Source organism: Microtus oregoni, unplaced genomic scaffold (genome assembly GCF_018167655.1).
Source record: "Microtus oregoni isolate MIOR12 unplaced genomic scaffold, Mior012 000013F_ref0000133, whole genome shotgun sequence".
NCBI lineage: Eukaryota > Metazoa > Chordata > Mammalia > Rodentia > Cricetidae > Microtus > Microtus oregoni.
In genome coordinates, this window is record NW_024543072.1 from 2,657,537 (window position 1) to 2,673,119 (window position 15,583).

The 15,583-nt window shown below is 42.6% G+C and overlaps 1 protein-coding gene across 2 annotated transcripts in view; it reads right to left on the reverse strand.

Moving 5' to 3' along the window:
• The window catches only part of Nek4 (NIMA related kinase 4), a 49,542-nt gene extending 37,574 nt beyond the window's left edge, over positions 1–11,968 (reverse strand). For both annotated transcript variants that reach the window (XM_041662246.1, XM_041662245.1), the window contains exons 1-4: positions 11,701–11,968; positions 4,021–4,287; positions 2,363–2,560; positions 2,060–2,167 (exon numbers count right to left, since the gene is read on the reverse strand). In XM_041662246.1, coding sequence (XP_041518180.1) covers positions 2,060–2,167; positions 2,363–2,560; positions 4,021–4,287; positions 11,701–11,793 — 666 coding nt within the window. In that variant the 5' untranslated portion in view covers positions 11,794–11,968. The remainder of the gene's footprint in view (positions 1–2,059; positions 2,168–2,362; positions 2,561–4,020; positions 4,288–11,700) is intronic.
• Between the last annotated feature and the right edge of the window lie 3,615 nt (positions 11,969–15,583).

Below are 15,583 nucleotides of genomic sequence, written 5' to 3' on the forward strand. Positions count from 1 at the left end.
CAAAAGTAGAAAACAGCTAGCTAGTTTATGTGTCTGTTCTGGTTATAATAGCGAGCTGTAAGAATACAACAGCATTCACCTCAGCTCAGCAGTCCTGTCTGAAGACTCTGTCCTTCGGAGAGAAACACAAGTTTCTTTTTCAAGTTTTATTTATTATTAGTATATGAGCATGTGTGCATTAATAATGGTCATGCACACATTCAAGACAAGAACAACTTTTGAGAGTTGGTTCTCTCCTCCCACCCTCAGTTCTAGGATCAAACCCATGTCATTAGGCCTGGGCTAATCTTTACCCATTGAGCTATTCCTTTAGCCCAAGAGCACAAATAAGTTTTATACACCAGAGCCGGGCGGTGGTGGTGCACGCCTTTAATCCCAGCACTCGGGAGGCAGAGGCAGGCGGATCTCTGTGAGTTCGAGGCCAGCCTGGTCTACAAGACCAGGACAGGAACCAAAAAGCTACAGAGAAACCCTGTCTTGAAAAATAAAAAAAAAAAAAGTTTTATACACCAGAATATTCAGTGCAGTATTGGTCTTGCAGTAGTCAGTAATAAGAAATAAAGTGTTCAAGTACAGAGGATTTAGAAGTTGTGCCACTGGGGTAGTCTGAATGTAATTGGCCCCCATAATCTCATAGGGAGTGGCACTTTTAGGAGCTGTGGCTTTGTCAGAGTAGGTGTGGCCTTGTTGGAGGAAGTGTGTCACTGTGGGGGCGGGCTTCGAGGTTCCCTAGGCTTAGAAAACCACCCATTGTCTCAGTAGACTTCCTGTTGCCTGCAAGTCAAGATGTAGTCAGCACCAAGTCTACCTGCATGACACCATGCTCCCTGTGATGATAATGGACTGAACCTCTGAAACTGTAAGCAAGCTACCCCAATTAAATGTTTTCTTTATAAGAGTTGCTGTGGTCATGGTATCTCTTCACACCAACATGTTTCCCATAAACACTAGGCAGCTGCTTCAAAGTAGAAGGCAAATACTGACAGCTAAGTCAAAAATGCAGGCTGGGTCCCACCTCCACGCATAGTGGGACTCCATTTGTTTCTTGTTTAGAGAACTGTGTGTAAGTACATACACACCCAGAGCTCTATCTGTTTCAAAGAAAGAAAAGAGAGGCCTTGGAATAAATTGCTAATCGTAGTTATCAAGAAGATGAAAACAGAGAACTTTTTATTTCTTTTTAAAACTGAGTTCTTTAAATAGTATGTTGGAAAAAATTTTAAAGAGTTTCTATTTTGATTTTATGTGTATGGGTGTTTTGCCAGGATGCACGTAGATGTTACCACAAGCACAGGATGAGAGAGGTTGAAAGAGGGCATCGGATGCCCTAGGTTCTACAGTTATAGGCAGCTAAGAGCTTCTTTGTGGCTCAGTGCAAGCATTCTTAAATAATGAGCCACCTCTTCAGCCCTTAAAATTGGAAGATTTTACTTGCGTCCTCTAAAATATTTTCATTGAATCTTTGAATAATCTTTAAGCCACTACAAAGGGCAACCAGCCTCAGGGAAATAACATGAAGGTAGTATTTCTGGCATCCACATTATATTTAATACCTTCTGCAATTCTCAATCAGTTACTTGCAATTATGACAAAGAGCACATTCTCACAGCATGGAGTCACTGTAAACAGGGCTCACTCATCCCTGGGCTACTGGGAGAGAGCACCTTTGCTTCCTAGAGTACCTATACATCCTGCAGTCAGTAGCAGGGAGATGTTTTCAAACTGCCACCTCTTTGGAGTCAATCAGCTACTTGTACATTAAATTAAGAGAAAATCAAACACGTCTCAATTTCAACCTTTTTCACAGAAGAGATCCTATATTACTAATTCGCCAGCTGGGAGAAATGAGTATTAGACAGTTAACCAAAGTCATGAGTGAGGGCTGGGGACGTAGCTCAGTGATGGAGTGCTTGCTCTGCATTTGCCCCAGGTTGGACCGAGGTAGGATGCATACAACTGTAAAGGTGTGTACTGAAAAAAAATCAACGATCATAATAATAGATATTTACAAAGCTGTATGATAGAAACCTTGTCCAATTAATTCTAAAATTTGTTTTACCTTTCCTTCAATAATCCGATAAACTAAGGAATTCATGTCTTTTGCATTAAAAGCGTGCTTCAGGGTGGCCATTTCATAGACACAGCATCCCAAAGCCCAAACATCAGACTACAAAAGAAGAACAGTACATGGTTAAATGTTGAATAGCTTATTCACATTTCCCCCTCAAAACAAAGCATACATTTTCTTCCAAATGATTCATAGTTAATTCTGTTATCACTACTTATATGGACTCTGAAATTCTGATGTGTTCCCAGAGACAAGATCAGGCAATACACACCTTTACAGCTGTATGCATCCTACCTTATAGTTGTAGGGTTGGTTTGAGAACAACTCAGGGCTCATATAATAGGGAGTGCCAATGAGGGTGCTTGCCATGTCGCTGTGGTGCTCCAGCACTCGGGCAATGCCCAGGTCGCCCACCTTGATGATGTTTGTTCTTGTTAAGAAGACATTCTGAGTTTTCAGATCTCGATGAAGGATGTGTTTCTCGTGTAAATACTGAGAAGAGAGGAAATGTTTTCGTCTTATGTAAGTATACTAATTTATTTTCTCATTTCTAGTTTTTTATATATATCACCAATAATTACATGAGTTAAAGAGTCTTAGCTATCTGCCAACCAAAACATTACTGTTCTATAAGCTCTAAAAGAACTACTTTACAACTTTCAAAGTAAGAAAAGTGAGTTCCAGGGGCTGGAGACAGCTCAGCTGGCAAAGTGCTTGCCACACAGCCTGAGACCCTGAGTTTAGACCACCAGCACTCTGTAAACAGCCAGGCATGCTGGCACATTCCTAGCCCTGGAGAGGCAAAGACCAGAGGATCTCTGGAGCTCACTGCCACGTAAGTGCATTTCATGGTCAATGAGAGACCCTGTCTAACATTTTAACATCTGGTTCTACATACATATGTACATATGCATGTGCACCTATCTATGAATGGGTATACACACACACAAAATTAAGTTCCACATATTAGTTATATTTGGTACCTGATGTCTTGACAACTGTATCATACTTTATAATACCTGGATCCATTATAAACCAGGTATGGTGGCATAGGCCTATTAAGACCAACACTTGGAAGGCTCACAGAGGAGGACTGCTGTGAGTTTGAGATAATCTTGAGCTACGTAGTAAGTTCCAGGCCAGTCTAGACTAAAGAGAATCCTTGTCTCCAAGAAACAAATAAAAACCTACAAAACTACCATTGAAGGTAGAACAACTTATCCAAAGTCAGAGGTACTCTCCTCTCAGACCTATAAAATCCAGACAATATTTAAAATACAACAGCATCACTCTTACCTTAAGAGAGCATGTGAAAATTTAAACAAGGTCAGTTAACTGCAAGCAAATAAGCCCAGGGCCTGCATGATACTTCAAAACCAGTCTCACACTTGCCGGGCGGTGCTGGTGCACACCTCTAATCCCAACACTCAGGAGGCAGAGACAGGCATGGATCTCTATGAGTTTGAGACCAGTTTGGTTGACAAGAGCTAGTTACAGGACAGCCAGGACTGTTACACAGAGAAACTCTGTCTCAAAATAACCAAAAAACATCAAAACAACAACAAAAACAAACAACCCAGTCTCACTCAGGAGATGTGCATTTTAAAACACAAATCTGTTCAGCATTTTTATCCACTGGGCCACAGAAACAGGACGACCTGAGCACCACAGTGTCAGACTATTAACTGACCCAGTCATCTTTCAACATGGCATAGCTGACCAAACAATAAGACACACATTCATCCTTTGTTCCCTGCTATTTCAAGGCTCTAAAACTGACTTTGCTATGAATATTAAATGCACACAGAATTGGTGTCTCCCGTAATTATATATGAAATGTCATTCACAACCCATGGGTCACTAGCCTATCATGTCATCCCTGGCACAGGAAAATATACCTGCTACTTTCCTGCCACACTGGAGCCTACAGGAATCCATGAGCATGACAGTACCTGCAAAGCCATGGCGATCTGTACAAACCACTCCACCACCTGACTCTCAGGCAGAAGCTGTCCTTTCTGCTCCTTGAGCTTCCGGTACAGATCACCTCCTTCACAGAAGCCCATGACGATGTAGAGCAGACCATCTCCTCCCTCCCACGACTCTTTGTAGGTGACGATGTTGGGGTGCTTCAGCTGAGACAGGAGCTGAGCTTCCTGCTCCGCAGCTCGGCGCTCGCGGCTGGAGGCATTTCGGAGGTTCAGTGTTTTGATGACATACTGACAAAGAAAATGCATACTTTCACAAGGTGCAAGATAGCAGAGAATTCTCTAGGTTCAGAAGTAGCTGAGAGTTCTCACGGACGTCCAGGCCTCAAAACCAACCACCTGAAGCCTATCAGATAAACCACTGGCTTGATTTTCAAGAGGCATAAAATTGCCAGGAGGATACACTGAAGAGGAGATGAATCAAAGAGCAAAAAACTGACCTACTGGTGGTGGTGCACGCCTTTAATACCAGGACTCTGGAGGCAGAGGCAAATTGATCTCTGAGTTCGAGGCCAGCCTGGTCTGCAGAGTGAGTTCCCGGACAGCAAGGGCTAGCTACACAGAGAAACCTATCTTGAAAAACCAAACCAAAAAAAAAAGCAAGCCAGGTGGTGGTGGTGTGCACCACCTTTAGTTCTAGCACTTGGGAGACAGAGGCAGGAGGACCTCAATGGTCCATCCTGGACTACAAAGTGAGTTCCAGGACAGCCAGCATTATTACACAAAGAAATCCCATCTTGAAACCACCCTCCCCCAAAAAGCATAAAACTGCTAAATGCTAATTAACCCAATTGAAAAATGGGGCACTGAACTGAACAGAGAATTCTCAACAGAAGAAGTTCAAATGGCCAAAAGACACTTAAGGTCATGTTCAACCTCCTTACCGATCAGGGAAATGCAAATCAAAACAACTTTGAGAAACCATCTTACACCTGTAAGAATGGCTAAAATCAAAAACATCAATGATAGCCTTTGCTGGAGATGATGTGGAGTAAGGGGTACACTCATCCATCGCTGGTGGGAATGCAAACTTGTGCAACCACTTTGGAAAGCAGTGTGGCGGTTTCTTAGGAAATTTGGGATCAACCTACCCCAGGACTCAGCAATACCACTCTGGGGAATATACCCAAGAGATACCCTATCATACTACAAAAGCATTTGTTCAACTATGTTCATAGCAGCATTATTTGTAATAGCCAGAACCTGGAAACAACCTAGATGCCCTTCAATGGAAGAATAGATGAAGAAAGTGTGGAATATATACACATTAGAGTACTACTCAGTGGTAAAAAAACAATGACATTTTGAATTTTGCATGCAAATGGATGGAAATAGAAAACACTATCCTGAGTGAGGTAACCCAGACCCAAAAAGATGAACATGGGATGTACTCACTCATAATTGGTTTCTAGCCACAAATAAAGGACATTGAGCCTATAATTCATGATCCTAGAGAAGCTAAATAAGAAGGTGAACCCAAAGAAAAACATATAGTTATCCTTCTGGATATTGGAAGTAGACAAGATTGCTGGGCAAAAATTGGGAACTTGGGGGTGGAGTGGGATGGGGGTAAGGAGAGATAGGGAGAGAAAAGTGAGAAGGGGAGGATGGGGAGAGCTTGGGGGAATGGGATGGTTGGGATAAAGGAAGGGTGGATATGGGAGCAGGGCAGTATATATCTTAATTAAGGGAGCCATTTTAGGGTTGGCAAGAGACTTGACTCTAGAGGGGTTCCCAGGTGTTCAAGGAGATGCCCCTAGCTAGTTCCTTGGGCAGCTGAGGAGAGGGAGCCTGAAATGGCCCGATCCTATAGCCATACTGATGAATATCTTGCATATCACCATAGGACCTTCATCTGGTGATGGATCGAGATAGAGATAGAGATCCACATTGGAGCACCGGGCTGAACTCCCAAGGTCCAAATGAGGAGCAGAAAGAGGGAGAACATGAGCAAGGACCATGAGGGGTGCACCCACCCACTGAGACGGTGGGGCTGATCTATTGGGAGCTCACCAAGGCCAGCTGGACTGGGACTGAAAAAGCATAGGATAAAACCAGACTCTCTGAACATGAATGAGAGCTGCTAAGGCCAGGACAATGGCACTGGGTTTTGATCCTGCTGCGTGTACTGGCTTTGTGGGAGCCTAGCCTGTTTGGACGCTCACCTTCCTAGACCTGGATGAAGGGGGGGAACCCTGACTGCTCTTCGGACTGGAGAGGGGGGAGGAGGGGAGGGGGGAGGGGGAGGGAAATAGGAAGCGGAAATTTTTAATTAAAAAAAAAAAGCATAAAACTGGGGGAATTATTTGCCGTTGACAATTATGCCTTTTCCCCCAGTGTTGGGATCAAACCCCAGGCCTTGCACATGCTAGGAAAGTGCTTTACTAATTAGTCCAGCTAATGATATTTTTCTATCATTTTCCCACTCCAGGTCACAAACAAATTACCTTTTCCCTTTGCATTTTACAATTTCTTTGACTCTACAATCCCAGTTACTTTGAAGGCTAAGGCAGAAGGGCTAATTAGGCCCAGAAATTTGAAACCCAACCTGAACATCACAGTGATACCCCAATCTCAAAAAAAAAGCACAATAATAATAACTAAAAAGCGAATTCAAGATAACATACTATTAGACAAAGAGATTTAGAAAATCTCTAAATTCTCCCTACAAAAGGTATTAAGATATAGCTTAAATAGGCGTATGAGACACATTAGATACTTGTGACCCAATAAATAGTATCATTGTTCCTCCATATAGAACATCATTCCCATTTAAAAATAAAGTCCTTTACCTTCTAATATACTATCCTCAATCATCTTATAGATCGATCATATACTCACTCCTTCAATAAATACATACACAAATGTGTTTCCTGAAGTACACAGCACCTGCTCACAATGAAGTCTAGCCATTACTACAGCTAAGCTCTCACTCTTAGCACAGATGTTCCCTAAGTTCGTGCTGTAGGTAGAGAACCTGGTATGAGAGGGGAGAGGGGACTCTCTTAACAACTGGTTTGGTAGTACTGCGAGATGCCACTTTTCAGATTCAAAACTGTCCCCATTTCTGCAATATATCTAACACCCTGACAGCAAATCATATCGAAGAACTGGTTCATTAGCCTTCGGGTGATAGGATTAAATACTTTACACAAGGAAGGAGTAACATCAGATCTGAGCTCTAGAAACATCACTGCACCAAAAGGGATGGGTTAGAGAAAAGAAAAGAGGCTACAGGGACTCATTAGGAAGGACTGGGCTATAGTGATAATTTATTTGCGTTTTATAAAGCTTGCCTGAAAATCAGAAGGTAAAACTAAGCCACAAGAGGCCAGGCAGTGGTGGCACATACCTTGAATCCCAGGATTTGGGAGATAGGGGCAGATGGATCTCTGTGAGTTCAAGGCCACCCAGAGCTAACACAAGATCAATGCAGAAACAGATCTAGGTGATGGTTGCCCATACTTTTAATCCCAATACTAGGGAGTCACATGTGGGATGAGACAGAAATGCGTTTTCTTTCTTTCTTTCTCTCTCTCTCTTTCTTTCTTTCTTTTGGTTTTTTGAGACAGAGTTTCTCTGAAGCTTTGGATCCTGTCCTGGAACTAGCTGTTGTAGATCACGCTGGCCTCAAATTCAGAGATCCACCTGCCTCTGCCTCCCAAGTGCTGGGATTCAAGGTGTGCGCCACCACCGCCTGGCTGAGTCTGAGGATTTCTTAGAGGTAAGTGCTCTCTAGTGACTCAGCTGCTTTGCTTTTCTGATCTTCAGGTTAAACCCATATATCTGTCTCTGGGTTTTTATTAACCATGCTACATTTGACACCTAATGTTTGGGGTACAAAATCACAAAAAAAGCCACTGCCACAGGCTGGAGCTACATGTGGGACTCCAGTTCCACCCCCACCTCCCCGCCCTCCCAGGTCTCTGCCAGAGTTCAAGATTTTTCTGTTGTAGCCTTCAGACAGCCCCTGAAAATACGTGCTTGTTTTCTAACAATCCTCTGTGCAGTTGTTCAGACAGCCACCTCTCTCTCTTTCTCTCTCCACCGAGGGTTGTGGGCTCTCCCTGAACCCATTTCTTGGGCTGCTGCCAAACTAGGTAACTGCCTTCAAATCCAGTCAGGCTTTTACTGTTCTACACAGCAGCAATAAGTCTTATATCTGCATCAACATTGTTGACAGATTTGATAAGACAATTGGGAATTCTTAAAGGGAGGAATTAGTTAAAAGGCAAAGGTTTTCTAAAAAAAATGGGAAAACCCATTACAATAGAGGGACTTAGGCCTCTGTATGATAATATGCTAAACAGTTTGAAAGTGGAACAATTAAATGAGATAACTAATTTAGATTGGATTTATGTAATGTAAATTGTAAACATTATCAGCATTATCATTTTTGTCTCATCACTAAAAAAGTTGGTTAATCTAAGTGCTAAGACACACGCCTTAGAAAAACCTAATAAAACAGATCACAGAGATGTTCAAATCCAGACAGAGGAATTTAATGGAGAACCAATTTCAGCATTGATTATTATAAGAATAGAGAGGAACATCCTAAAATCTAGAAGGTTGTTTTCAGACAACCAACCTTAGTATATCCAGTAACCTTACAGGAACTGTCAAATGGCAGAGGCTGTTACAGTTAACGGGACTCCTGTGTCAATGTTAGATTTAAGGGATTCAAGAAAGCAATAGTCTCATATGGCATGCATTCACCTTCTGTAAAGCAAATGTTAAACTCATGGTCAGTTTGTAATAGAATTATCCCTAAAGACTGGATAGAATTGGTTAAAGGTGTTTTAGAGCCTAGACCACAATTATAATGGAGTAACTGGTTTGGAAAAAGAGGCTAAGATTATTGAACAATAGAGATTTATAAGATTAATACATATGTATATATATTTTAAACTTTTTGTCATGATATTAATGGTCATGTAGAGTATTAACTAATTCTAAAAAAAAGGTTTCATCTACCTTCCTGTACACAATTTCGGCCTTGAGTCTCTATCAGTTTTCTGCAGTGAACCATGAACACGCCTAACAGCAACCTTTAAAGTCTCCATAAAGAGGATGGAGCCTCATAATGACGATACATCCAAGACTATGATAACACCACTGAACTGAAAAACACCACCTAAAGATCAGCTTTGGACTACAAACTGCTCAGAACAATTTCAAGGTGGCTGGCTGAGAAGATCCAGCCTCACAGACTGCTCTAGCCAGGACTTGAGACAAGCCCTGCACTTTCCCATTACACAGAGACTGGACAACAAATGATACAGCTGCCTCTCCCAGGACTTGACAATTAGCCCAAAATTTTCTTTTCAGGATCCCTTAAAGATACTATCACCCCCAGATAGCAGAAAGTAAATTTAAGAATATGACACCCACATTCCCAAGAGGTGGAGTGGTTGGTTATTGGTTATTCAGAAGGCTATAGATATTTGTCATTGTTTGGGGGATTGGTTACAAGTTTTTACTGGTTGTAGTCAGGAGGAAAGTTCTTGTTTTGAAAAGAAAAATGGGGGATATAGATATGATAAAATAAAAAGGTGGATTATTGAATCTTTTAAAAAAGCAACTACTAGTTTTAAATGTTTTACATTGAATTGGATTTTATATATTGTATACAAATTTTGTATATTGATACAAATTTTGAATTAATTTTGTTAAAACAGACTGTACATACGTTTCTAATCTTGTTTAAGGCATTGTACCTATACAGCTCATTTTAAAATGTAATGCAAATTTCTAGTCCTTGAAAGTTACTATTACCAACTGTTTACGATAATAAGGAAATTGCAGGTTAGTAGTTAATCACCTAGTATAATCAAACTTGTAGTCACATTAGGTATGTTGTCAAGGTCAAACAAAGATATATTTTAGATAGACAGGTCATCTTTAAACACTTCAGAGATCTGCAGAACATGGCATTTAAGAAGTTTTAATAACATAGTTTTTTTTTATGACAATGAGATATGTCTGTTCCTGGCAGCACCAATCTACTTCAGAGAAGATAATGGGTATCAAAGAAACTCCACATGGAGTTTGCTTTCTTTGTGGCAAATGTAAGCCACTGGCAAGAAAGTGCCCTTGTCTCAATGGTGACAGTATACTGTCCTAATGGGACAGGCAGGACACAAAAGAGAGTGACTTCCAAACCTTGCCCAGACAAAGTAGGATAGTACTTCAAAAGCCCTGCTTCATAGAAAAGTCTGTCAGATATTCTAGGCCTGTAGGCTGAAGATGGATGCCCCAATGTTGCAGAGAAACTTTAGGTGACTGTTCAGGCAGCCAGCTGTTTCTGTCCTTTCTCACATTTTTTTGAAAGTCACTTGTTTCTTACTTGCTGCTTACACAGTTAATATTTCCTTCTTGGGTCTCTAAGGTTGTTGAAGACTAGATAGTTATAGTCATAGTTTTCATTGTTTATGAGGCTCAAAAAAATCACTAAAAAATGTAAAGTATATAAGGTTGAGAGACATCAAAAGACAATTTTGAATGGTAATGCAAGTTATGATAGAAATTAAATTAGGTACAAGACTTTGGACTCACCAAGGTAGGATAGATGGGGCATATTTTCTCTAAATTTGTCAAGTGCAAGTGGACTAGATATTGTTGATATATTTATTGCCTATAGATATTGTATATAGTTAGTTATTGTACTTATTGTATATAGTTTTCTTATATTAGTTATAGCCTTTTTAAATTTCAGACTAAAAGGGGAAACGTAGTTATATTTTATTTATGTTTTATAAATAAAGCTTGCCTGAAGACCAGAAGGTAAAACTAAACCACTAGAGGCCAGACAGTAGTGACGCATACCTTTAATCCCAGAATCTGGGAGAGAGAGGCAGATGGATCTCTGTGAGTTCAAGGCTGCCCAGGGCTACACAAGATCAATGTAGAAACAGATCTAGGTGGTGGTGGGTGGCTCACACCTTTCATCCTAGTACTAGGGAGTCACACGCCTTTAATCCCAGCACTGGAGAGGAATGTAAGGTGTGGTGAGACAGGAAATCGTTTTCTTTCAGTCTGAGGATTTCTTAGAGTTCAGAGCGCTCTAGTGGCTTGGCTGCTTTGCTTTCCTGATCTTCAGGTTGAACCCATATATGTCTCTGGACTTTTATTAATCGTGCTACAGTGGCTATTTTGCTAGAAAGAATGGTGTCTTATATTGGGGTAGTACCAAAAGAGAGATGAAGATGCTGGTTTGGTCTAGTGACAGTGATTTAAACAGCGTTAGGAACTTTAACGATAATTGTCACAAGTCCTGTTTAGGCAGCTGCATGGTTGCTCAAGCTACTCACTGAAATAGGGACCTTGAGAAGCGCTGGTGAAAAGATGAGCAGAGCTTCAAGTACAACAAGCGGCACAAGAGATGGTGCTTCAGACAGGAGTGAGGCCTCGGGAACGCATGGCCCCAGTTCTCAGGAAATGTTAAGGTGATGGGAGGTTTGCAGATAAAGTACACTATTTAATACCACAGAATAGACAAAGTTTGGCACTATCATAGAGGAAGTTGGGAAGCTGGCCTCGTATCTAAGATGAGTCCTTGCCCACCACTCTGGTCCTACTATTTTTGAGGTCGCCCACCGCGCACCCCTTCCCTCCACTCCCCTGGCAAGGTCCCAAATCCCAGACCTGCTTGCCGTCGCGCCGGTGCTTCACGAGCGTCACCTCCCCGTAACTGCCCCGGCCCACGACCCGCACGTAGCAGTAGGTAGCCTGGGGCATGTTCCCGGAGGTGGCCCACCGTCCGCAAGCTGCGGCAGCGGCGCGAAGAGCGGAGGGAAGCCCCGCTCATGCCCGACAGGAGGTAAACTCCTCCATAAACGCGGCCCCACAGGGCCAGGAGCTTCGAGGCCCGGCCCACCCGGACGCCGCTACCATAGCAATACAGGCGGTGGAGTCCCGCGCATGCTCAGAGTCGGAAGACCACCATAGAGCCGACCTAGCCTCAGCTAGAGCGACTCCAAAGCCTCGGGAGGACCTACCATTGAGCTGGCACTGGAGCGGCCAGAGCGGTTCCGCAACCTTGGAGGACCTGCCATAGAGCTTCGCCTCCGGGAGGCCACCACGTCTCAGCTCCTGTGCTTTGGTTCTGCATTTGTTCAATGGTTTTAAGAGCGTTAAGAGTACGAATCATTCGTTCTATAAATATTAACCGTCTGGGTGCTTGGCTCACATTGTATTGAAAGAATGGCTGAGTCTAAATTTCACCAATAATGTTTGCTATAATTTTTTTCTTGAATGATAATATTCCTTTTGGTGGATTGAGAAATACGTAAGATATTAGTACACATCATCCCAAAAAGTTTCAACCTGCTTTATTGAGAATTGCAAAGATCTCTCACAGAATGATTGCAAAACCACTATCCTGAAAATCTTACCAGCTTCCTCCTGCTGCTTCCCTGGGAGTACCAAGACCCCCTTTTAACACCTGTCTGGGAAAGTACAAGGCTGCGAAAACAATCTATTAGCTATTAACCGACACCTACCTACCTTGTCAAAGAATTTGCTTTTAAAAAGGAGTAGCATTACTGATTATTCCTCTGTCCCTTTGAGATATATATATATATATATATATATATATATATATATATATATATATATATATATGCAAGTGTGTTCTATAAGCCAGGAGACAAAACTCTTCCTTCCTCCCTTCCTCCCTCCCTCCCTCCCTCCCTCCCTTTCTTCCTTCCTTCTTTATCATCAAAAAGTTCCCAGTTTGTATAGAAAGAGAGAATCCCATCTTCTTTAATTGCCAACTAGCAAATACAGCTTTTACACAGACCAACTATTATTGTTATTATTATGTTACTGTTGTTGAGAGAAGATCTGCCAGAGTACTCACCTTGCAGTCCTACTGTTCATTGTTGAGTTTCCAGGCGTGTAACAACAGGCTCCCAAACCTTTGGAATTTTTCAGTTTTCTAAGAAGCCCCTTTTCTCACTTCTCTATTTTTCCCTCATCATCCTCGCTCACTTTTCTATTTCCCCCTTACTTTCCATTTTGTTGTTGTTGTTTGTGTGTGTGTGTGTGTGTGTGCTTTAGACAAGATCTCACTATGTAACCCAGGTTAGCCTTGAACTCACAGAGGTGGGCCTGGCTCTGCCCCCTGAGTGTGGAATTAAAGATGTGCACCACCATGCCCAGCCTTCATTCTCTTTTTAAAAGGCCCAGTCACATCGGCATAACTGAATGAAGCTCAGCTTTTCCTACAACTGTCAATAGTCACTAAATAAAAATCTTTCTCCTCTTCTGTAACTAATGTTTGGCTTTGTTTATCTTTAGCAATATCATTAACTAGAATTCAATATTTGTTTATGGTTCCCTTTGTTTAGTTGTCTTATTGAAAGGAAATTGGCATTGCTAAAGTAATGTGGCAATCTTAAATATGTAACTAGATCATTTTGGCAAATGCAATCTCAAATATATTAAGACATAGACAGCTGGGTGGTGGTGGCATGCGCCTTTAATTCCAGCACTCTGGAGGCAGAGGCAAGTGAATCTCCTTGAGTTTGAGGCCAGCCTGAACTTTGAAGCAAGTTTCAGGACAGCCAAGACTTTACACAGAGAAACCCTGTCTTGAAAAACAAAAACAAAAAAACAAAACTCAAAAGATATAGACCAGACCAAACACAGTGGGGCACCCAAGTTTCATCATGGTAGTATCCCAGCTCCTAGCATTGTGCCCAGCCCGCCACGGGCTCTTTTCTGCTAGGAAAGGATTGAACAGCTGCAAATGCACAGCAGCACGTAGACCTATCTAATCCTTCACCAAGGCAGAAAACAGGTCAGCAGGTCACCTGACCCAAGGACAATGCCCTTTTCCCAGAAGCTGCCTCTGTGAGACAAAGTCCAGGATGAGCAAACAGATCTGCAAGGTCCCCTTCATCTAGTCAGGGTCACATCCCACCCCAGGTCAAAGAGCGACCTAACCGAACGACTGCGTCCAGTGTGTTGTGGTTTGTTGGGGACAGGGAGGGTTTGCACATAAAAGCAGAGCAACTTCTTGGACAAGCCAGATCTCTGGGGACGCTCCCCTTGGAGAGCTCTGCTTCCACTTCCTTTTATCTCAGGGGCACGTCTATCATTACATGATGGGCTCTGGAACCTGAAAGCTAAGTTCAAGTGTGGATGTCCCAGAGACATGTGACTAGAATTTAGAAAATAAAGAACAACCGCGTGAGACTTCCAGAGGCCTCGGCTGTGAAAGGGTGATGCTTATCTATAGCTTCCCAAGCAGCGGCACTCCGGCCGGGTGGGAGCAGGACAAAGCTGACTTGTTTTTCTTTCCAAATTTGGCAAGAAGGTCCAGAGAAATGATGCAATAGGCCTGGAGCAATGGTCACCTACTGTGCCTCCCCCAAGCTTCCTGCACAGAACTGTCATTACCAGCATTGGCACCATCAGAACCATGTGTTTATCTAGGTGTCATGGCACTTCTAAGATGCCAACTGTATCTGTGGCCAAAGCATGACTGGTTAAAGAATTTTGGAAGAAAGGCTTCATTAAGTTTAGAAACCTGGGGACTGGAGAGATGGCTCAGAGGTTAAGAGCTCTGACTGCTCTTCCAGAGGACCTGGGTTCAATTCCCAGCACACACATGGCAGCTCTCAACTGTCTGTAAGTCCAGTTCCAGGGGATCTGACAACCTCACACAGACATACATTCAGGCAAAACAGCAATGCTCATAAAATAAGTAAGGTCAGCTTATGAGATGGGTGCTGCCTGGTGCTAGCACCAGAAGGAGCTGAAGCATTTGAAGGCTTCACAGTCCTCCTTGGCTGAGTTCAGAGACATACACAACAGCAGTGTGGAGTCTGGCAGGGGCTTTCCAGAGTCCTGAGCTGCCAGTCTCATAAGAAGAAGGCTTTAACTGCCATGGTTTTCAAAGACATTAATTTTTATAAATGTGCACATTTGAGTGTATGCCATGTGTGTGCAGGTACCCACTGAAACCAAAGGAGGGTGGCAATTCCCTGTAGTTAGAGTTACAGGGCATTGCAAACCATCCAACAAGGCTGCTGGAAACCAAATTTGGGTCCTCTGGTAAAGAGCACACACTCTTACTGCTGATCCATCTCTCAGCACACACCACCCCTCCTTACTATAGATAAGGTCTCATAGCCCAGGCTGGCTTCGAACCCCCTATGTAGCCAAGGCTTTCTTTGAACTCCTCATCTTCCTGACTCTACCTCCCTAGTGTTAGGACTATAGGCATGCATCACCAATCTCTCTCTCTCTCTCTCTCTCTCTCTCTCTCTCTCTCTCTCTCTCTCGTGTATGTGTGTGTGTGCATGCCACAACACACATATGGAGGTCAGACCACAACTTGAGGGAATTAGTTCTCTGCTTCAATCCCATGGGTTCCAGGATCAACCATGTGGTCAGGCTTGGGGGTAAGTTCCTTATTTCCCTGATCCTGCCATTATTTTTAACTTCATTTAACACGTTTATTTCTCTCTCTCTCTCTATATATAGTGCTGGGAATTAAATCCAGAGTGTTGTGAATGCT